Source organism: Leguminivora glycinivorella, chromosome 17 (genome assembly GCF_023078275.1).
Source record: "Leguminivora glycinivorella isolate SPB_JAAS2020 chromosome 17, LegGlyc_1.1, whole genome shotgun sequence".
Classification (NCBI taxonomy): Eukaryota; Metazoa; Arthropoda; class Insecta; order Lepidoptera; family Tortricidae; genus Leguminivora; species Leguminivora glycinivorella.
In genome coordinates, this window is record NC_062987.1 from 16,663,647 (window position 1) to 16,688,414 (window position 24,768).

The 24,768-nt window shown below is 36.1% G+C and overlaps 2 protein-coding genes across 2 annotated transcripts in view; one reads left to right on the forward strand and one right to left on the reverse strand.

The window, feature by feature from the left end:
• The window catches only part of LOC125235239, a 44,070-nt gene extending 39,441 nt beyond the window's left edge, over positions 1-4,629 (forward strand). Inside the window, exon 5 of the mRNA XM_048141730.1 lies at positions 2,938-4,629. Within this exon, the coding sequence (XP_047997687.1) occupies positions 2,938-3,026 (89 nt within the window). The 3' untranslated portion in view covers positions 3,027-4,629. The remainder of the gene's footprint in view (positions 1-2,937) is intronic.
• Positions 4,630-4,879: 250 nt separating this feature from the next.
• Positions 4,880-22,993, reverse strand: LOC125235617. Its single transcript, XM_048142215.1, has 8 exons — positions 22,977-22,993; positions 18,105-18,149; positions 17,070-17,204; positions 16,425-16,535; positions 9,413-9,514; positions 8,043-8,135; positions 6,958-7,126; positions 4,880-5,670 (listed from the first exon to the last, which is right to left on the reverse strand). Exons 1-7 carry the CDS (start codon positions 22,991-22,993, stop codon positions 6,967-6,969), a joined length of 663 nt encoding a protein of 220 aa, XP_047998172.1. The 3' UTR covers positions 4,880-5,670; positions 6,958-6,966.
• Between the last annotated feature and the right edge of the window lie 1,775 nt (positions 22,994-24,768).

Sequence of the window (24,768 nt, forward strand, 5' to 3'; positions counted from 1 at the left end):
ATGTAATGATTCACGATAGTAATTTGAGGGTATAATAGCAGAGGGCCGTGTCGACTATTGACACTCATAACTTATTCGGAACTTATTATTATTTTTAATATATTTTATTTTATTCTACGTGAATTAATTCACTAATATTGTTTTACTGACATTTATTTTAGTTATATTTGATTTAATTTCGCTTCCATGGTTTTCAATTAATTTATTTATTCTAATTTTGTAATGACATTGATAGAAAATTTAGTTTTGTAGAATACTAATCATATATTTAATTATTATGTAATTGCGTACTAACAACAATGATCTCAGTTGGTCCTTGAAATAAATGAATTGAATTGAATTACCAGTTTTCTCTCTCCATGCCTATCATGCCTTATTACTGGTGCCCTGCAATATAACTATCATAGACGTTAAATTTTAGTCTATCTGTAAGTAGAAATCGCTATTGTAGTAAATTAAATATAAAATCAGACCCTTTTCGAAACGCTCACTCGTATAAATGTCTGTCGATCCTTTATCTACAACACAGATGTGCCGATATGCGATGCTATGACGCACGCTCCCTCATTGCAAGCGTTCTTGAAATGTATTTACGTTCTGTGATATTGGGAATATCCATCTTGTACACAGGGAAATTCTGTGTCCATAAATAATCCTAAGAATTGGCAAAAATAAAACTTTTTAAGACCACTTCGTAGATAGTAAAAAGTTTTGTTTTATTTTTGCTTCGTGCTCTAGCGCCAGCTATCGGTATTTGTATTTTTGGATCTCAATATACGGCTGCCGCAAATTCAATCAGAAATCTTGAGACCGTTTCGAAATTGAGAGTCTTAAGTATTCAATTCGAATCCTTAGTGTTTACATTTCATAGTGTCTGCCTTTAAAATTAATTAGGGTCATTAGATGTTTGTTTCACATGTTTCCCTATAATTGTCTTTGACCATATTTGACGTTTCGTTTGTTTACTATATTGGACAAGTAAGCATCATGTTTTAGCATAATGATCAAATATTTATTATAGGTACTATGGTGTTAGTGTACTTTTGTAATGGCCTACTAAAAATATGTAGTCATATTCGATTATTTTTATGAAATAAATATGTTGTTTTAAACTTGCATTAACTCAAAGCTTATCTAAATATTGACACAACTGTGTATGCTGACCCCATGTATCTCATTTATCTTTACCGAAGTACCTATTCAGTAATTTGGTTAGTAAAAAATAGTTATTTGTTATACAAGGGGGCAAAGTTGTATTTTAACGCCGAGTGTGGAATTGAAAAACGAGCAAGTGAAAGGATTCTATAGTTGAACCACGAGCGAAGCGAGTGGTTCGAGAATAGAATCCTGAACTTGCGAGTTTTTTAACACACGAGAAGTAAAATACATTTTCACCCGAGTGTAACACAAAACTTTTCCTCTCACTATAGCGAGGAAACTACAACGCAAAAAATGCGTTTATCACTGCTTCCAGTAGTTCCACAGGTGGTAAATCATCTTTATTACTAGATTCAAGTAAGCCTGAACTGACTTTAGATGTTTATTTTAGCTTATGTTTATAATGATCTACTTTTATCAATTTTAAAGCAGTTAATTTGACTTTATTCAAGGTCAAATTACTTTACCCACTAGTGGATAAAATGCGTTTTTACCCGCTGGTATTAAAGGACAAAACACGTGTTTCCGAGCTAGTGAGGGGAAAATGTTTTTTATCAAGTCAAATATATTATTATAAATACATTGAAGTAAGCAATTAGATAGTCGTTTATTATGTCTATTTATAATCAAAACTGGTAGATAAAATGACATTTAGAGGACGGGCGATATATTTAAAGATTTATAACATAAGTTACTATAAAAAAAAAACGAATTTACTTAGGTATATCTCAAAATAATTGCGGACATTATAGCTTTATCAAAATTAAGTCTTTAAGAATCTCAAGATGGTAAAAACGTAGGTGATCTACAATAAATTTAAACAAAAGCTAGCTTTTTGCCGCCAGCAAAGTAGGCATATGATTAATATCCGATGCTTAAAAGGATTGCTAAAGGTAAAAACCGGCCAAGAGCGTGTCGGGCCACGCTCAGTGTAGGGTTCCGTAGTTTTTCGTATTTTTCTCAAAAACTACTGAACCTATCAAGTTCAAAACAATTTTCCTAGAAACTCTTTATAAAGTTCTACTTTTGTGATTTTTTTCATATTTTTTAAACATATGGTTCAAAAGTTAGAGGGGGGGGGACGCACTTTTTTTTCCTTTAGGAGTGATTATTTCCGACAATATTAATATTATCAAAAAACGATCTTAGTAAACCCTTATTCATTTTTAAATACCTATCCAACAATATGTCACACGTTGGGGTTGGAATGAAAAAAAATATCAGCCCCCATTTTACATGTAGGGGGGGTACCCTAAAGAAACATATTTTTCCACTTTTTATTTTTGCACTTTGTTGGCGTGATTAATATACATATTGGTACCAAATTTCAGCTTTCTAATGCTTACGGTTACTGAGATTATCTGCGGACGGACGGACGGACGGACGGACGGACGGACATGGCGAAACTATAAGGGTTCCTAGTTGACTACGGAACCCTAAAAAAAGCGTCTCAAGGACATTTAAGTCATTTCTGGGTCTGATTTAGATTGTTTAGTATCATAACATAACACAGTTTAATAATAAGTTAATATGACCATACCACATATGCCATCGTTTGGTTATCTCGTTTATTTATTATTAGCCGGTGCTGTATATGAATGAAAATTGGTTTGTTTTTCCTGTTACACAGATAATGGCAGAGTCGTGCGAATATCATATATCATATCATTACTAAGTATTGACAAAATATATACGAGTATATTATAGATAAAACACCAGCAAACAGCACGCTACCATGTAGAGGTAATTCATTCTAACACGACTGTTTCCTCTTTCCAGTGATCCACCTGTACTTCCTCCTGGTGATCAGAAGCCACTACCACAAGATGGACGACGCGAGCAAGGGCGCCATCTACAACACGGCCTAAACTACCTCAAACTTGTTTGGTGTCTAGGTGGGGCCTAGACTAGTTGTTAAACGCCAATCAAAACTAACATCGCGAGCTGTCATATTAGCACAAAACTGGATAGTAAAACTAAAGTGAAAGGGCTGAGTGGACGCTCGGAGCGAGCGTTCGTCCACGCTATGCAGCAGCGTCGACTCAGGACACTTCTATGAGCTTCAATTGTTTGACATGCACGCCGCACGTCGCGCCCCGCTCCACGTCCAATATGAGTAATCTCAGGCCTTACCCAATCCAGTACATGTTTTTCGATAGTATCTCGCCGCGAGAGTCATACGTTTTTTTGACGTAAAGACGGGTAGTCTGTCTCGCACCAATCATGTGCTAGCCCCGCAGCAGACAGAGCTCACTCCTTTGAACAGCATGCTTGTAAAGACACGTCATTGTAAACGTTGTTGTATACATGCACGTAGGTAGTTTGATATTGAACTGTATGCGCGTTGTTCCAAAGTCTTTGGCGGTCAAAAATAATGGGGTAGAAGTAATGGTATACTATGGGCTTCGCGATTTTTAAGATTGGTGTTGTACCTATACAATGTCTAGGGCCCTTGATGTTAATCCCACGCGGCTAAATAAATGTTGCTTATGCCCATAAAAATAAGTTAGATTAAGGAATACTTTTATATTTGTATTTTTTTAAAGAATTCACTTTGAGTTCATGATTTTTTGCATTTTTAGATAAGTTTTTCTTTCTCACATTTGTATCTCAATTTCGACATTTTTTTTTCTTTTCATTAAAACTTGACGCAACGTTTCTTGATATTAGCAGTGTTAGTGTTGTGTCCGCCTAGGTTACTACATAAACATACTTTGTGACTCTAAATTCGAATATAAAAATGATTATTATGGAACGGTATGTGGTTTATAAAGTGCCTGGAAAGATCTCGAATGGTGCCTGTAAGAGGTATGCCTTAGTAAGGTAGGATCGTAAGTAGATTGAAAAAAAAAATGAGACTGGAAAGAAACAAAGCCTATTTGAAGACAAAAATATGAAAAATTTTAAAAAAAATACACAACCTGAAACCCTCTTTAAAAAATATAACGGCATTTATTCAAAATGTTAAAAATACAAGTGTTAGTTCTAAGATAAATGTTTTATAAATGTTTTCAGTCTTTTCGAGTAGATATTTAGCTTATACGAGTAGTTAAGTGTCAGATGCGCCTAAATGTTATTATGTCATAATAATAATTATAACATTTATAACTTAAATACTTCAGACTGTTCAGAAAATAGGTGTTATTGATGTTGATATTTACCTACCTATTGAAATATCGATCTAAAAACCAAATTGAGGTCATTTAAAAAACATAATAGTTAAGAACCTTACAATCGCTAATATTATATTTGATACTTATAGAAATTATTATAATATGTGGTTAAATATTGACAGCTTTATTAAACAGAATGACTATAAAATTCGACTTGATTAAAATATGTTATAGTCAATTCTATTTTTATGTAATTACAATATAAACAAGTACATATGAAACGAAGTACCTATGGTTATCTATACTTTTTCGATGTCTTTACAGTTTTCGAGGCTGATCCGAGCATTTACAAAAATTGTAGATTCAATAATTGTAATTGTGCCATGTATTTCTCGTATATGTATACTTATTACTACTTTCTGATACAAATAGGTACATAAATGTAAGATAATTACCTTTTTTCGAATAAATGTTTGAATGATGGAATGAGTTATTTTTTTCGATACTGAATACGTATTCCAACCAAAGACATACCTATGGAACTCCGTATAGACGGATAAAGTCTAAGAAAAAAAGTACCTCAAAGCCCTATAGAAAAGCCCTTTAAAAGTTTTAAGCTTGTGTCGAGAGATGGCAGTCTACTTATGCACTGTGATTACACATTTTACTTTGACAGTAACTCTCTATAATACTCGATCCTCTTTGGTACCAACACATCATCGACATCTGTATCTGTCCTAATCTTCTCCGCTGAAAGTACCGCCCACCCGCTCTCGGTTACCTCACAGTTACCGCCTGTACGGCGCTAACTTAATGTTATACGCGTACAGCTATTCATACTTATCTCATTTACTAAATAAAAATAAGCTACAAAATAATCTGCAATGATTTAATAAAAATATTGTGACAATAAATCCATATACACTATTAGCATTGAGCACATAATTTAAAAATTAAACACAAAAATATACACGTAAGTGTATCTGTGGCATGTCTGCAGTTATTTCTTACATTTGTGGTAAAGCATTCATTGTATAAGTACCTACTAGGAAACTTCATCTGCAAAAATCAAACATTGACTTATTAAATGTAACTTTGAGTTTTAAGTACCTACCTTTTATTTGTTGGTCTACTTCAGGGGTTCCCGGACCTTAGGTGCCGCAGAAAGTATTAAGAAGTGTCGTCCTCAACATGTTGCCTGGGCGAATCAGATTTTTAACCTTTATAACAGTTTATTACACCAATTAAATTTTAAAATTGGAAGTGTGGCGTGACAAAAAATATTGGGAACCCCTTGGTTTTGAAATTAAATAAAGTGAAAATAAAAAAATTCGTACAAAGTTGGATTTCGTGCCTTTTTCTGGCTTTCGACAGTAGCATTCGTCGACAGCTTCTCAACCTGTTGGGAGAAATAAAACGATTCATTCAATTAATTCATAATATTCATATAAGTGAACGAAGTTGTTTAAAGCTGGCCTGATATCGCTTAGGGGGATTTCGTTCAATAATATCTCCACTAGCGATTTAAATTCTAATGACGGAATCGAAAACGAGTGCTCATTATCACTAGATTTAAAATTACTAGCCGTCCTTTTTCGAAAATAGCGTTGTTTATGTACGTCGTTTTCCACAGAGTTTCAAACGGCGAATTCGTGCGTTCGAAATTAAAAAATCGGTCCCCTGGACCAAGTAAAGTGGCGTGCTCTTGTGTTGGAGGCCAAGACTCATTTCGGATCATCGCGCCAACAAAGGTAGTAGGCAAGTAAAGTTGATTACATCGTGCTCGGTCAGATAGGTATGCTACGTCCATCCGTACGTAGGTTACGTCCATCGAAATCATATCTGGTACTGGTAGGCTGTAGCTCTTGTAGGGGCGCTTTTGACACTTTAATGATTTTTTTTTATAAATTCCCATTTACTCGTAAACCCTTACTCTTAGCCACAGACTAGCTAAAGGCAAAGACGTGGCCTACGATGGAGTGAGCTCGCTCAGAAGATGCCTGTTCACTCTTGATTTGAAGGTTGCCGGGTTATATGAGCTCGGAAATATAGCCGCTGGCAAGGAATTCCACTGCTTGGCAGTGGGCATAAGAAAAGAAGCAAAGCGCTTCGTGCGAATTCGCGGAATATCTACCAAGTAAGGATGGAAACCGGTCGTGCGTCTAAGAGTACGATGGTAGAATGGGGACGAAGGAATATGCTCGTGTATCTCTTGAGCACACTTCCCGAAGTGCAATCTGTAAAACATCGACAGACAGGCGACTTTCCGCCGATGGGCCAAAGACTGTAGCTTAGCCGTTAGCTTCTTGTCGCCAATGATCCTCCTGGCTCGGCGCTCCACTGAGTCTAATACGGCGAGATGGTATTTAGCTGAGCCGTCCCACAGGGGCCCATTTGTCGAAAGTTATTAGTCTAATAATACGATTTGTCAATTTTTGGACTAATAATATTAGTCTAATATCGTTCGATAAATGGGCCCCAGGTGGCTGCAATACTCCATACAGGATGTAAGGGGTACACCGAGCGGATGCTGACCTTGCCCGTGTCATAGGACGCACGCAGATGCACCACCCACCAGGGTGTAAGGACTATTTGAGAGTTAATGGGATCTAAAATGAACTGGGCTATTGAATGAAAGTGTTGGATGAATATTGAATATCTAATTAATTATTGAAGTAATATTTACCTAGTTACACTAGTTGTATTTGCAAGGTTTTATTTCGCCACACGCTTTCCTGGCCTTGCGGAGAAGCATGGGGGCGGCGGCCGTGCCTGCAACCCCCACCAGGACCATCGCAAAGAGGAGATATTTCAAAAATGATGAAAATGCTCCTGCACCCTTCGGTGATGACGGCCTAAAAATATAACAATGTTAGGACAGTGGAAACTCGGTGCGAAGCGTTTAGCGGAGCGGACGAGCGTGCATATCCAGCGTGTCGACTCTAAACACTTAATGAGCTTCAATTGTTTGATATGCACGCTGTACCCCACAGCAAGCCAATTCGTATAACTCGTCTCGATTTAAAACGCTCCCTTCTGTGTTTTAATTTATCGCCACTCATTTTAAACGACCAGTCTGGCCTAGCGCGTAACCCTGCTTGCTACGCCGCGGTCCCGGCTTGGATTCGAATCCCGGTAAGGGCATTTATTTGTGTGATAAGCGCAGATATTTGTCCCTGAGTCGATGTTTTCTTATATGTAGATAAGGGCCAGTTGCATCAACCACAAGTGACAGACACATCATCGTCACGCAGCAGATGTCTATGGAACTTCCCATACAATAAAATTTAACGAACGCTTTAACGGAGACAGACAGTTTGGTGCAACCGGCCCTAAGTATTTGTATATTATATATATCGTTGTCTGGGTACCTGCGACACAAGCCTTCTTGAGCTTACCGTGGGCCTCAGTCAAACTGTGTAAGAATGTCCTATAATAATAAAAAATGTCCTCGTTTCCGCACTTGTATCGTAATATCATATCATATTAGCCGTAGAACCGACAACCGTTGGGGTAAACGAGTTCTTGAGTGGAGACCGCGTCTCGGCAAGCGTAGTGTAGGACGCCCTCAGGCAAGGTGGAGCGACGATCTGCGCAGGATGGCTGGCAGCAGCTGGATGCGAGCAGCCGAAGATCGGAAACGGTGGCGTGAAATTGGGGAGGCCTATGTCTAGCAGTGGACTGCGATAGGTTGATGCTGATGATGATCGTAATGTACTATTAATAGGTAAACCGTAAACAGGTAAGTAAAAGGATAAGTATAAAACTAACCGGTGTTCGTCGCCTAAGCAGTTGTGAACGGTAACAGTGGGCCGACGTCTTGGGGCTGTGGGACTCTTGAACTGCGCGAACGGTGTGGTTGGACTGAAACAAAACTAGCTTTTGCCCGGGGCTTCGTTCGCGTCAAATTCGAAAATTCCGGAATGCTCCATACAACCCCCCCCCCTTTTAGGGAAGTGGGAGGGGGGGGGGTAGAACGAGACAAAAAGTCAACAATCTTCACTTGAAAAATCGTGTCAATTTGTCGCTCCGTTTTACCGTCAAAGACACACAACTTTCCCATTTTGACGACCGGTCTGGCTCAGTCGGTAGTGACCCTGCCTGCTGAGCCGCGGTCCTGGGTTCGAATCCCGGTAAGGGCATTTATTTGTGTGATGAGCACAGATATTTGTTTCTGAGTCATGGATGTTTTCTATGTATATAAGTATGTATTTATCTATTTAAGTATGTATATCGTCGCCTAGCACCCATAGTACAAGCTTTGCTTAGTTTGGGGCTAAGTTGATCTGTGTAAGGTGTCCCCAATATTTATTTTATTATTTATTTTATTTATAATAAAGTATGGATTATTCAATCGCACTCCATCGTGAATGATAAGAACTACAAGACAAGATATAAGTAATCTTAGGTTTTCCCAAAACCTATTGACGCGGAATCGTCTCTAGACGACCAAAAATCGCTCATTTTTTTTTTAATACCACGTCGGTGGCAAACATGTATACGGCCCGCCTGATGGAAAGCGGTCACCGTAACCCATGGACGTCTGCAACTCAAGGGGTGTCACATGCGCGTTTCCGACACATTAGAAACTTGCTCACTCCTTTTTTGAAGAACCCCATACTAGCATGAAGACGCTTACGCACCGTCGTCGGTGAACGCATCCGAACGTCCGAACGTTCATACTACCGAGTGATTTTTGGTAGACGAAAGCCGATTCGATATGTTTGAGGAGACCCTTCTACAATATTAATCTACACCGTGTTCTTTTTGTTTTCTGTTAAATTCGACATGTCGTTAGGTTCGTTAGGAACCACCCTCTATAACACTTTCAGTTAAAAAAGCAAAAAAAGTTTTTTCATCGTTTTCATACATAATAAATGAATTAATTAGTGTGAGAGACCCTTAAGAATAACATTCAAGTTAGTGTCAAGTGATTGACGGCACATGTCAAAACAAATAACATTGGGAAGTGGTAAAGGCGTGTCAGTAATAATTTTTATTTTTTTAATAACTCGATAACCGTAAGAGTTAAGACGTTAGTTTATTAGAGAAATTAATTGTATTTGATCTAAAGAACCATCCCTTAAAGTTAACGGAATTCAATAAAAACGGGGTGTATAAGATTTCACAATTTAACTTACTCATGCGCTGTTGACGAGGAGCTTTTCTCTGCCTTGTTGCTTTTGAGCGACGCTCGTGACGTCATGCGAACCGGAATGGATGCCGAGGATGTGCTTCTCAACCTGTTACCAATAAGAAAAATTACAAATAATACTTTTATACTATTTACAGTAATAATCCTCAACTAACATCATAGAATAATAAATAGCTAACTAAGCTTCTATGACTAACATGTAACATTATCAGCTCGAATTTTGTGGACGATGTGATGTGACTCTTTTTTAGGGTTCCGTAGTCAACTAGGAACCCTTATAGTTTCGCCATGTCTGTCTGTCCGTCCGTCCGTCCGCGGATAATCTCAGTGACCGTTAGCACTAGAAAGCTGAAATTTGGTACCAATATGTATATCAATCACGCCGACAAAGTGCAAAAATAAAAAGTGGAATAAAATGTTTTATTAGGCTACCCCCCCTACACGTAAAGTGGGGAGTGATTTTTCTTTTCATTGCAATCCTAACGTGTGATATATTGTTGGATAGGTATTTAAAAATGAATAAGGGTTTACTAAGATCGTTTTTTGATAATATTCATATTTTTCGGAAATAATCTCTCCTAAAGGAAAAAAAAGTGTGTCCTCCCCCTCTAACTTTTGAACCATATGTTTAAAAAATATAATAAAAATCACAAAAGTAGAACTTTATAAAAACTTTCTAGGAAAATTGTTTTGAACTTGATAGGTTCAGTAGTTTTTGAGAAAAATACGGAAAACTACGGAACCCTACACTGAGCGTGGCCCGACACGCTCTTGGCCGGTTTTTTTTCGTTGCGGCAGTTAAGGCTGCTTTCAAAAAAAACGTCAAAAAAATGTAAAATTGATAGTTTTAGTCGGTGAAATACTACACTTTCCGTTATCCAATGGATTTATTTAATTCAAGTTCCAGTTAGAGCATCTTATTATCTTGATTTTTATAAGACTGGATTTTTGAAAACTAAAAATGAAAAAAAAAAAATAGGGTTCAAGACTGTCATTCAGAGCTGGAAGTCAAGGAATCAAATTTTCTGAAATTAAATGCCGACATTAACAGGCTGAAAGATGAGCTTTTGGCAGTATCCACCATGTATGAGACTACTAAAAAACAAGTTGAGGAGCACATACAGGCTTTTAATAAATTGCTGCTAGAAAATAGAAATTTGGAGGAGCGGTGTAAGGCATTATTAAATGGAAAACATTGTAATTGTGGCCAAATGCCACCAGCAAAGATTATTCAAGCCGATGTGGCCCACGACACAACTAGGCATGCGGCAGTAGTTAAACAGCCCCTAGAGCAGTCAGTAAGACTGTTGTTTTTTCAGATCAGATTGGGTTAGGAATGGGCCCATTATTAAGCTACCAGTTAGAGCAACAAGTGACAAATTACTGTTATCAAAACATTACTTTGTCTCATTTATGTGACCTTATTTCAAAGGGATGTTATGATAGCAGTACTACATTAGTAATTTTATTAGGAAATAGTCTTAATGTAGATAAGCTTAGCATAGATAAATTGATGTCCACACTAAATGTTATTGAAAAATCTGGTGTGGGGAAAATTATATTATGTGCACTACCTTATGCAGAAAATGTATCATATGAATATAATTGTAAGATAGCTTACTATAATTCTTTAATGTACCATGCCATAGCTGTTAATAAAAAGTACCATTTCTTTGACTTAAATAAATTCATTGAGCGCTTCATGCTAGCTCCACGGAAGGTATTTTTGCCAAAGAAATTATTTGTATATTTAGTGGAGTTATTGGCCTTCAATATTGAGCCAAATAGATGTAATAGTGTTATATATAAGTCTCAGTCAGCTGACAAAGCCAAGGACCCCATGCCTCATTTAAACTAGATTGTAAGACAGCGGAAAAACACCTGAATATGAACGTTGTTCACCAGAATATTCAGGGTTTTTCCAGCAAAGAATTAGAAGTAGGATTATTTTTAGATAGTAATAATGTTGAAGTTATGTGTATTACTGAACATTGGTTGAAACAAGAACAGTTGATATTTGATTATGTTAATTTTAAATTAGCTAGTTTTTTTGCCAGAAAATCTGCTGCTCATGGTGGCTCCCTTATTATTGTTAAAAATTGTATGAAGTGTAAAGAGCGCAAAGATGTTGTAAAATATTCCATAGAAAGAACTATAGAAATTTCATGTGTTGAATTAGACAGATATATTATTGTATGTGTTTATAGACCACCATCAGCTGACTTCAGCATATTTGAATCTACAATGGAAAATGTTCTGAATTTAGTATGCAAGGGCCAAAAACATGTTATTGTATGTGGAGATTTTAATGTTAACTTGCTCGAGTCATCTAGTAATACTGTTAAAATGTTCTGTTTGTTTAAATCATTTAATTTATTTAATTTATTTCTTGAACCTACCCGGGTAGGTGTGACTAGTGCAACATGCCTAGATAATATTTTTTGTAACTGTGAATGTATAGATAAGAAATTATTTAACTGTTTTCATTCCGATCACAGCGGCCAAAGGGCAGCTTTCTTAAACGTTATTCATGATACTCCACAAACAATAACATATAGACCCATTACTGGATCTCGCTTGGAATCATTCAAAAATGAAATTCTACATAGTTTGTCTATAATACCATTTTCGCATTATGACTGTAATCATTTGTATCAAGATGTTTTCAATGTAATTCTTAATCAATTTAATAACAATTTCAAAGTGAAATCTATTAGTGGGTCAAAAGTTAAAACAAAGTTTAGTGAATGGGCTACTGTAGGTATTCACAAAAGTAGAAAAAGACTTTATGAACTTTATGGTGAGAGAGAGCTGAACAAGAATTCAGAATTCCTGGACTATGTAAGAAACTACTCAAGAATCTTCAAGAAAGTGTGTTTAACTGCCAAGAAAAACTTTATTAGTTCTAAATTGAAAGTGTCGGACAACAAAGTGAAAACAACTTGGAGTATTATAAATAAAGAAGCTGGTAAATGTAAATCACGCGATTGTCAAGTCAACATTGTATCAGATAATCAACAAATAGTGTCGAACAGCGATGTTGCCTCGGCATTCGAAGATTATTTCTCAAATATAGCCGTTAACACCACAAAATGTTTACATTCTTCTGCGGCTCAAGCCCATTCATTACTTTGTGCTAATGTTAAGAAATGTAATAATTCATTTGAATTTAGTCAAGTAGACTCTGTAAATATTGTTAAAACATTCAAGTCACTCAATTTAAAGAAAACGGAAGACTTATGGGGAACATCAGTTAAAGTAATTAGTCATGTCATAGATATAATAGCACCTTACTTGGCCGTAATATATAATATTTCAATTTCACAAGGCACCTTTCCAGATCTTATGAAATGTAGCAAAGTCATACCGCTTTTTAAATCGGGTGATTCGAGTGATATAACCAATTTCCGTCCCATATCAATACTTCCTGTACTAAGTAAAGTCTTTGAGAAGCTAATGTTAAATGATCTACTGGGACACTTCAACAGACATAGATTACTTACAAGCAAACAGTTCGGTTTCACAAGGGGCCGTTCCACGACCGATGCTGCTTCGGTACTCATTAAACATATATATAATTTTTGGGAAAATTCTTGTGATGCAATTGGCATATTTTGTGATCTTTCAAAAGCCTTTGATTGTGTGGATCATGGAACGCTCATTTTGAAATTAGAACACTATGGTTTGTCTATAAATGCCCTAAACTTTATGTCTTCTTACCTTAGCAATAGAACACAAACAGTAGTTGTTAACAAAACTCGCTCTAGCGGGACTGTAGTCCAATTAGGAGTGCCACAAGGCTCAATTTTAGGTCCATTCCTGTTTTTGGTTTATATAAATGATTTGCCATGCATAGTGAAAAACTTTTGTGAAATAGTACTTTTTGCTGATGATACATCACTGCTTTTTAATGTTGACCGAAAATCTACGGATTACAATGTAATTAATAGCACGTTAGCTGATGTACTGCAGTGGTTTACTGTCAACAATTTACTTCTTAATTCTAAGAAAACCAAATGTATTCGATTTTCTCTGCCGAATGTTAAACCAATCGATACAAAAATACTTTTGAATGATGAATGCTTAGAGATGGTAGATACAACACTGTTTCTTGGTTTAACATTGGACAAAAATCTACAATGGAGTCCTCATATAAAGAAACTAGCAAGCAAATTAAGTTCAGCCGCATACGCCGTTAGGAGAATCAGGCAACTGACTAATGTTGAGACAGCTCGCCTAGTGTATCATAGTTATTTTCACAGTGTAATGTCATACGGTATTCTGGTTTGGGGCAAAGCAGCTGACATACAGACTATCTTTGTATTACAAAAGAGAGCCATTCGTTCTATTTACAACTTAGGAACACGTGAATCAGTAAGAGAACTCTTCAAAGAAATTAATATCTTAACTGTAGCTTCCCAATACATTTATGATAGTATAATTTATGTTGTTAAGGCTGCTTTCAAAAAAAACGTCAAAAGAATGTGAAATTGATAGTTTTAGTCGGTGAAATACTACACTTTCCGTTATCCAATACATTTATTTAATTCAAGTTCCAGTTAGAGCATCTTATTATCTTGATTTTTATAAGACTGGATTTTTAAAAACTAACTCACTAAATTAATTATGAATTTTTCTCTAATGCACGTTTAGAAAAACGCACGTATAGAGCTGAATCAGTCGATCTAATTTGTAAAATTTGGACAATTTTGAATATTAAAACGGGTAAATTTATAATTCGTATATCCTGTACCACAATAATTTCAGACTAGATTTTTATTTTAAGTTTTTGAAAAAGAGTAAACTAGCCTAAGGCGAATTCAATTTTTTTCAGAAATTACCTAAAATTAAGTGACAATTTCTTTGAAAATCTACATCACATCGAAGTAAGTTTTGTACTAAATTAATCTGCAGCGTTTACTTAAATTGCTGTTATGCCTTAGTGATTATAAATTGCTATTATTGATTTTTGCCAATTTTTTGAAAACGAGCCTTCACCGGTACAATTATTACCACTTTTGGACATTTTCTCATATTTTGTTAGACCAAGTAGAAAAAGTCCTATAATGTGATATATATTTATAAACTACTCGCAAAGCCCTTTAATTTGATACCACACACGGTATAATCGAGCGCTCGGTTGCGATTTCACTATTTTTAACACGAAAGCCCTCTTAAGAATTTAGACTGTTTCACTAAGAATTCTGATATCCATAATTATAACACTAGAAACAAAAATAAGCTTGCCATAAAGAAGTTTCGTGTCCGTAAAGTACAGAAGTCATTTGTTGGGCAATGCATTCATTTTTATAATAAGTTACCTGACACTGCTTTGAGATTACCCCTCCCAGCTCTTAAGAACTACTTAAAAAAATCATTGATGTTAAAGGCTTATTACAGAGTCGAGGACTATTTGACAGACAAACATGCATGGCCCGAACCAGAAACTACAAAAAACGAATAGCAATTAAAATAATTGTATTATGTATAGAGGACACAGTTCAGATAAGAAAGCACATCAAATATTTTATATTTTATGTTGTGTAGGTAAATAACATATTTAATGATATTGAGATTCATATTATCTTTTTCTTCTATGACAATTTGATATGTTTTCTCTGAAGAAGAACGACGTATTATTAAGCAATAATATAATTTATTGAAATTGATTTCCATAGAGTACCTAGTCTGTTCATATTCTTTGATGAATACTTTTGCATGTTAAATTGTATGTTGTTATTTAATGCATGTTAATTATAAGATGTAATGTTTTGAAAAGAAGTTGCCCGCCGAGTTTCTTGCCGGTCCCATAGTGGATACCCCCCTCCCAACTGAGGGGGGACTGAAATCTTCTCAAAGCTGAGGCGTAGGGTTAGAGCCGGCGTAGCTTTATTTGACGTTCATATGCGCATTGTAATATGCCTACTTGAAAAATAAATATTTCATTTTCATTTTCATTTCATTTTCATTTTCATAACTCACTAAATTAATTATGAATTTTTCTCTAATGCACGTTTAGAAAAACGCACGTATAGAGCTGAATCAGTCGATCTTATTTGTAAAATTTGGACAATTTTGAATATTAAAACGGGTAAATTTATAATTCGTATATCCTGTACCACAATCATTTCAGACTAGATTTTTATTTTAAGTTTTTGAAAAAGAGTAAACTAGCCTAAGGCGAATTCAATTTTTTCCAGAAATTACCTAAAATTAAGTGACAATTTCTTTGAAAATCTACATCACATCGAAGTAAGTTTTGTACTAAATTAATCTGCAACGTTTACTTAAATTGCTGTTATGCCTTAGTGATTATAAATTGCTATTATTGATTTTTGCCAATTTTTTTAAAAAGAGCCTTCACCGGTACAATTATTACCACTTTTGGACATTTTCTCATATTTTGTTAGACCAAGTAGAAAAAGTCCTATAATGTGATATATATTTATAAACTACTCGCAAAGCCCTTTAATTTGATACCACACACGGTATGATCGAGCGCTCGGTTGCGATTTCACTATTTTTAACACGAAAGCCCTCTTAACGTAAGTGCGTTTTACATTATCCGATCCGATATCGGATGTAGGACCGATATCCCATACATCACAGGCGCCACCTTGGATTTTTTCCATAGAAATGCTTCCGACATACGATACCGAATCGGATTTTGTGAAAACGGACTAACTCGTAATCTAAATATATAAAAGAAGAAACTGACTGACTGACTGACTGACATATCAACGCACAGCCAAAACCACTGGTCCTAGCGATTCCAAATTTGGCTCGTAGGTTCCTTATAAGGTGGAGTGGAGCATTAAGAAAGGATTTTTCAAAATTCACATCCTAAGGGGGTGTAATGGGAGTGAAAAGTTCAACGTTTGCATAACATTACTTTTAGTACGCGGGCGAAGCCGCGGGAAATAGCTAGTTAACCATAATTTTACTCTACGATTTGTTTACTTCCAAGATGGCATGCTTACAAGGAAAAAAAATCATACCAGCTTGTAGACGACGGCTTTGGTGTCGGAAGAACGTCTGCAGGGGACTTTAGGTCGCATTTGTGGGGGGTCACTGGACGACCAGATTTGGTCACGCCCAGCCGTGGAGGTCTGTAAAAAATAGTACATTAAATAGGATTAATATTTCTCTATTTTATGAATTTTATGATATAGACAGCAAACGAGACGCCTAATGGGAAGCAGTCATCACGGCCGCCCATGAACATAAAGCAACATCAAGGGAGTCACGAGTTGCCAACTTTTGTGAACCCTAAATTACCTAAATACTTATAATAATAACTATCTCTTTAGAGGTGGACACGATTAAAGTACCTACCTACATAGCTGCTTAGATATTGGGTAGTGTTTTTTGTGAAATTTTATTTGGTTTGTGTCACTGAAACTTGAGCAGTTTCATGTGCTGTACCTACCCCTCTTTGGAATACAGGCGTAAGTATGTGTGCATTTGTGTGATTGTACACCTCCAAAATGAAGGATTTTTCTTTTTTTAGTAATCTTTAAATGTTGTGTACTTAGTTGTTTCTACTTACTCTCTTTCAAGGGGACCGGGACAAGTGGCGTACTAGAAGAGAGGCCTATGCTCAGCAGTGAGCGATAAAGGGCTGTATGATGATGATGACTTACTCTCTTCTAATCCGTTTACGTCTCCCTGATCTCACTACGGTGGAACGGTCTGAGGTAAGCACGCTGGAACACTCTATGGTTTGTACGTCTTTACACACCACGGGGCAACAGCAGTCGCAATTGTGGGGGCATGTACTGCAAATATATTCGTCATTAGTTTCTTTAACAAGTTTTTTTTTTCGAAAAACAAATATTTGGTACAAGCTTTTATCGCCGACTGCACTTTTCTTACAACAGTCATCTACGGCTCTCCGAGACGTTTCTAAAAACCTATGATTGCTCTCGATGGGGATACGACATTTCATTACAGAGTTATGACCTATGGCCACCTTTCTGCTCCATCATCAGATCAGCTCCATGATACAATAATATTGCATTGTCACGTAATTTACATATTTGTGCAAAATATCAGGTTAAAGATACCTGCTTCAAAATTGAGTCGCAAGATTTCACCCTAACATACATACATTGCAAGTTAAAATGTGAAAATTTAAGTTTTTATCATCAAAACAAAATTTTGTCGGGAGCTTTTACCTCAATGGCAACTTATAGTCATAGAATTTTCCAGCAGATGGCGTGTACAATAAGGGATTATGTGTGTCAAATATTATTTTTATCAGATGACATAATTTTATTTTATGTCACGGATAGCATCCTACCGGCTGCGCCATTTCTACCCCGTAGCCGAATAGCATTTCTGCGACGCGAAACGCCACCGAAACGCCGCAGAAATATAGTCTGGCTCTGTCGCGCCAATACGCAAGAGCTAGATAGCTACGAAATATATATTATCATGTGCGTTTGGGCATTCAGCTACGCACACAGGAGATACGGAAAAGACCACTACCGAGCATAAACTAATTTATTCATTCATAGCTTAGCCTACCCACCCTACCCATTCTTATGTGATAATCATAATAGATACCTACAACGTTGTAAATAAATGCAGAAATTTATTATACTGTTTAGACCTTAATACGTTTCATTTACTTTAATAAATATTATTTAAATAACGATGGTGCCGTTGGTACCCACCTTAAACCGACACTGTGGCCGGATACCGTGGCAGTAAAACCATCTCTGTGAAAAAAAGCTTTTTGTGAGTAGGTTCACATGTAGTGTGAAAAGGTTTTCCGTCGTATTTTTCCGGAAACGTTCGTCTTTGTCAAAAGCTAGTTCAGACACTGTCAGTACGTTTTGTACTGAGACTGACTGAAATAGCATGACACGTTCGTACGTTTCCGTAATTAAACATACGAAGAAAAAGCTTTTCGCTTTACACCTGTAAGCGGATTTATTATTTTTCTACTCCCGTAGTGTTATTCGCCATTTACAGTATCGTGCATAGATCTTTAAAACCCTATATAAAAGATGCCAGCCCCGGCCGGCGCCCCGCGCTCTCACGCATACAATATAGCTCTTAAAACATTGTTAGGGAGCCTTTAAGGGATATAGCGGGGGCGCGGGGCGCCAGTCGAGGCTGGCGGCGGCGCGGGGAGTGCGAGCAACTGGGTGAGGCAGGAACAGAGGAGAGGCCGACGCGTCAAAATACAGGAAACAGTGCAAATTTTACGAAAGTTATTCTAGAAAAGTATACAAACTAAGTGCATGGTCGTAGAAAAAGTATTGTATGCAACGGTGTTTAACTGAGTCAAAAAATACTCGCGGCGTCTTTATTAACAATTTTCGGCTTCGCCTCAAATTGTTATCCACGCCACTCGTCTTTTTTGACGTCCTTTATTATATGTATGAGTAGGTACAGTACAAAGAAGCAGGCGCTAAAAATATTAGGTGTATTTTGTAAAAATAGATAATTACTATAAAATATTGATATTAGTTTTTTCGCGTATTAAGATACCCCAAAAACGTACAGTGTCCACCTCTAAGAAGATAGATGAGTAACATACCTGATTAAAGGGCAAGTGCTGTTTTAACTACTTCCTTCGTGATTTTTTTAAATATCATTTACGTTTAATTAAGTTTTACTAAAAACTTGAAGAAATATAGGTACATAATTATTATAATCCGGAGAGAATACATTCGGGATTTTGTTTTGCGGTAGGCTGAAACCGAAACTTGGGCAAAATATGATAAAATGATGAATATGATAAAATGACATTGGCAGAGCTCTACGCTCTGAAACTACTAAGTACAAAATTACAAATTAACGGCTCAGAAGTGAGCGTTATTTGCGGATTTTCCTAAACGAGCGTCAGAAAAAGAAATCTTAATTCAGGGAGTCATTTTTCCTTGATGTCGTCAATTGATTTTGTAGATAAGAAGACGCGCATAAAAAGTATAAAACGGGCAATAAACGCGATAACAAGTACTGTTCTTATACTTCTTATCAATAAGGGCGACAAAGTTGCTCGGCGACTTACGTATTTATATGAAAAGTTGCATGGTCGCGACAAAACAGTCGCTTCGAAAAGTCGCCCGTGGGCGCACCCTCTAAAACCGCACGTAGAAAACAAATTATACGTTTTCCTACTTGATTTTAACGGGCTCTTAATAAGGAAAAGGTAAATTTAATTAACAAACCCTTTTGATCCGGAGAGTAAATTTCCCATCCTGATGTATACGGCACACTGCAAAAAAAATGTTTTTAATTACTCATCACTTATTTATTTCAATGGAAAATATAATACTTACTGGGAGAATACGTGCAGGCAACTTTGTTTTGGAAATAAGTTGAAGACTGTACAAAACTTATTGCTTAATCTTCATATAAAAATCTCTTTATTTCAGACCACCATTAGTCCACATAGAAAATATACAAAACTTTTCACTAAAACTAGGACACTTTTTAGGGTTCCGTACCAAAAAGGTACAACAGGAACCCTTATGGTGCGACTCTGTCCGTCTGTCACATTCCTTAATATCTCGAGAACTACTAATGCTATCAACTTGAAATTTGGAATAGTTGTGAACATTGTAAACCTCTACAAATAGAAAGTATAATTTTTTTAAATATATTAATTTTAATTGTAGAAAATAGCCAAAATGAAAGGGGGGCAAACTGTAAATTTCAAGTTACTAGGTCAAGTGGGGTATCGTTGGAAAGAGCTCAAATTGAACGTAAATAAACTATTTTTTATATTTTTTTTGTTGTGGAAAAAAAAGAATTTTGAAGAAAAATGTAAAAAAAATACCGTTCCCCCCCCTTATCTCCGAAGTTTACCAACGAAAAATTATGAAAATTTTAGTAAACATTGGTTTTATGCTATATATTACAGGAAAAATATAATCGTGTTTGTATTTTGAATACTTTTTTTTAATTCACAAAAAACTTTTCAGATTTTTACTTTCAATTTACCCACCCTTAACTAACACCCCTAACTTAAAATTAATACGAGATGTTACGTAAACCATCTTCTGTCCAATAAAGTAAAAACTCTTTAAATCGGTTAACATTATAAAGAATTATCCCTGAAAAACCAGGTCGCGCAAATTAGTTAGCAAATTGACCGGGAGATGGCGCTATACACTATAATACTCATTAGTGCCTATACTTTTGTCTTCTAGTCAAGTCATTAGAGTTATATGAAAATATGAGATTATTTTTACTAGGTAGTTTGAAAGAAAGTTTGTACGGAACCCTCGGTGGGCGAGTCCGACTCGCACTTGGCCGGTTTTTTTTTCTATTTAAACTTAATATTAAAATATGTACTGCAGAAACCACATCGCCGAGACCATTATAAAAGGGAAGTATTTGAAATTCGTTTTAAAAACCAAATTACGTGTGTGTAAGGACTGAGTGCACGCGCTGATATTGGGCGTGCAGTGGGCCTGATCGTGCGGCGTGCATGTAAAACAATCGAAGAAGCTCATTCCAGGATGCGTAGCCGAATGGCACAAACGCTCACGAAACGAAACGCTCGTAGATATCTGCAGATGTACTCGTAGTGCGAAAAGGGTTTCCTTCGGAAACGTTCGTATTTGTCATGCTAGTTCAGTCAATGTCAGTACATCTTGTACTGACACTGACTGAAACAGCATGACACGTTCGTACGTTTCCGTAACAATTCAAAGGCAAATCTTTTCGCACTACATCATCTTTATCGCTCTTGCGTATTCGCGCGACAGAGCCAGACTACCTTTCGCGGCGTTTCGTTTTCGTTTCGCGTCGTAGAAATGCCATTCGGCTACGGGGCCTGAGGAGTCAACGCTGCAGAGTTTGTACGCACGCTCGCCCGCAACAGCGTCGACTCAGGACACTTGCATGAGCTTTGATTGTTTGACATGCACTCCACATGCCCCCCCCCCCCCCCGCTACCCGACCAATATAACGGCCCAGCCACGACATTTCTCTAAGCACGGCACCGGTGAGCGGCAGCCATACGTGCGAATGAAAAGTCTCATCGCTGTGTCTTGCTCCAATGTATGGCCGCCGCTCACCGCTGTCGCGCTTAGACCAATGTCGTGGCTGTGCCGTAAGGGTGCACTCAGACCTTACACTAATTTTAAGTGCATACTTACACATGTACCCTTTGGTGCTTTGCGTGCTTGCGACGGTAGGTAATATTTTGTAATTATTTCCGGTACATACTGGTATTATTTTATATGCATGTTTATAGCCGTATCATTTTCAGTTTTTTTTATTTCAGTTTTGTCATATTTGGAAAATAAAAAAATAGATTTTGTAGGTTTTAGTAAAAATCAAATGGTATCAATATCATTTTCTTGTCACTGTCATGCAAACAGAGTCGTTCGTATTTTATTCTTCTTTTCAAAGCTTCTTTTAGTCACAGCGTTTTGATTTTACTTTGCTGATAGAAAATTTCCATATTGGTTATCTTGAGGTGCTTGCAAAGTGTAATACATACTTTATCAATATTATAAATGGGAAAGTGTGTGAGTCTGTTTGTTTGTCCGTCTTTCACGGCAAAACGGAGCAACCAATTAACGACAGTTTTAAGTGCAGAAAGTTGAAGGGATGGAGAGTGAGATAGGCCAACCTGTATCTTGTATATTTAACGAAAAATATGTAGATATGTATTAAAAGGGCTTTCATGTGAAAAATAGTGAAATCGCAACCGAGCTCTTAATCATACCGTGTGTGGTATCAAATTAAAGAGCTTATCGAGTAGTTTACAAATATATAACATATATAGGACTTTTTCTACTTAGTCTAACAAAATATGAGAAAATGTCCAGAAGTGGCAATAATTGTGACGGGGAAGGCTCGTTTTCAAAAAATTGCCAAAAATATATAATAGAAATTTATAATCACTTAGGCATAAGAGCAATTTTAGTAAACGTTGCAGATTAATTTTGTACGAAAATAACTCCGATATGATATGTAGATTTTCAAAGAAATTGTCACTTAATTTTAGATAATTTCTGAAAAAAATTGAATTCGTCTTAGCCTTGTTCTCTTTTTTAAAACCTTATAATAAAAATGTAGTCTGAGAAGTTTGTAGTACAGGATTTATACGTACTATAAATTTACCAGTGTCAGTATTCCAAAAGATCGACTAATCCAGCGCTATACGCGGGTTTTCCTAAACGTGCATCAGAGAAAAATTCGTAATTAATTTACCGAGTTAGTTTTCTAAAATCCAGTCTGATAAGCATCAAGATGATAAGATGCTCTAATTGAAACTTGAATTAAATATATCTATTGGATAACGGAAAGTGTAGTATTTCACCGACTAAAACTATCAATTTTACATTATTTTGACGTTTTTCTCGAAAGCAGCCTTAAGGATGACGACTATACCTACATAAAAAGTTGGATCATCCAAAAACACTAGACATATTATTCGCTTTATCTATTTAATGAAAAAATACAAAATATATATCGCATCAAAGTTCCGGAGTGGGGACTTGTGACGTCACTTTTAAGTGAAAATAAAATTGTACCTAGGCGTGACGTCACGCCAAACTTCAACGCACTGTACCTACCGTTGCGTCGTCGTCATTTTTCGTTTATAAAAACCGGCCAAGAGCGTGTCGGGCCACGCTCAGTGTAGGGTTCCGTAGTTTTCCGTATTTTTCTCAAAAACTACTGAACCTATCAAGTTCAAAACAATTTTCCTAGAAAGTCTTTATGAAGTTCTGCTTTTGTGATTTTTTCATATTTTTTAAACATATGGTTCAAAAGTTAGAGGGAGGGGGGGGGGCGCACTTTTTTTTCTTTTAGGAGCGATTATTTCAAAAAATATTATCAAAAAACAATCTGAGTAAACCCTTATTCATTTTTAAATACCTATCCAACAATATATCACACGTTGGGGTTGGAATGAAAAAAAAATCAGCCCCCACTTTACATGTAGGGGGAGTACCTACCCTAATAAAACATTTAATTTTTTATTTTTGCACTTTGTTGGCGTGATTGATAACATATTGGTACCAAATTTCAGCTTTCTAGTGCTAACGGTTACTGAGATTACCCGCGGACGGACGGACAGACAGACATGGCGAAACTATAAGGGTTCCTAGTTGACTACGGAACCCTAAAAATGTGTCCAAACATTTTTTTTGTCTTTTCTTAGGGTAGGTATGCGACATATGCGACACTTGTTTTGTTTTCCGAGCAAAGCTCACCATAATTGTAATCATGTTATTATACTATTAAATAATTCTACAGGTACGTCGTAGGTAAACTCAATATGGACATAAAAACAGCAAATTTCACGTGAATTTAGTTTATTGTCACATTCAGACGAGCTATTTACATTACATTTCTGAGCATACTCATGTTTATAATTTTTAATTCTAAGTACATATTTCTGATTGAAAATATATTCAGCATAATTAATATAATAATAAATGCTCTCTAAGTAGGTTGTATAAAAATATTTCGGGTTAAAACAAATTAAAAACACTTGAAAAAAATCGAAATCAATACATTAAATACCCTTATCATAAAAAATCGTGTTAAGGTTAAGGTACTAAGATAATAGACAAATTTACCGATTTTCACTTAGACGCAATATTAGGTTATATATTTCTGTTTCAATCTTAAAAGTATAAAGGACATGAAAATTGTAAAAGAATAAAAATAAATGAATAAAATACAGCTTGTAGGTACCCTGAGTTATTTCGATTTTTATATAAAATTTAAAACCTATTGCACTTTAAAGGTATTATTTCTTTACTTGTGTAAAATAAAAACAAGGCAATTATGTACTCACGTGTACTTTTTGTGACAAAACGCGACTGGAATGATATATGTTTATCAGCACAACTATCATACCATATACAGGGTGTAAACCTAATACGGGCGAACCTCTTAACGGTGGTGAGTATAGGACATAAAAAATGGAATTAGATAACTTTAATTTAAAATTGAATTTTTTTTTATCCATACAAATTAATTCGGCCCGTACTAATGCGCGTAACGTAATGCAAACACACTCGCGTTAAACGCTCGTTGACAGTTGTCATTGATTGTCACCGCAACCACGTTTACAGTACATTGCTGCTGGGAATTTTTTCAAAAATTAATTATGGGCTGAAAATTAAGAGTAACTCAAAAACGGCTCTTAATTAATGATAACAATATTGAATTATATGCCTGGTTTCATTTATCGCCCTTATTACGTTTACGCACTGTAATTATGACGTTTTGCTATCTAGCAACTAGAATTATACATTTCTAAAAAATATTCATTAAAACATTTTTATCCATTATATTCTAAATAAAATGAGTACTACCGCTAATATTTTTCACCACACTAGCTTTTAAAAGCTC

Excerpts from the sequence above, each read along its gene's own strand:
- LOC125235617 (XM_048142215.1), bottom strand. Across the intron at positions 16,536-17,069 it reads CGTAAACGGATTAGAAGAGA|ACCTCCACGGCTGGGCGTGA; the intron begins GTAAGTCATCAT and ends TATTTTTTACAG. Across the intron at positions 7,127-8,042 it reads TGCTTAGGCGACGAACACCG|GCCGTCATCACCGAAGGGTG; the intron begins GTTAGTTTTATA and ends TTATATTTTTAG.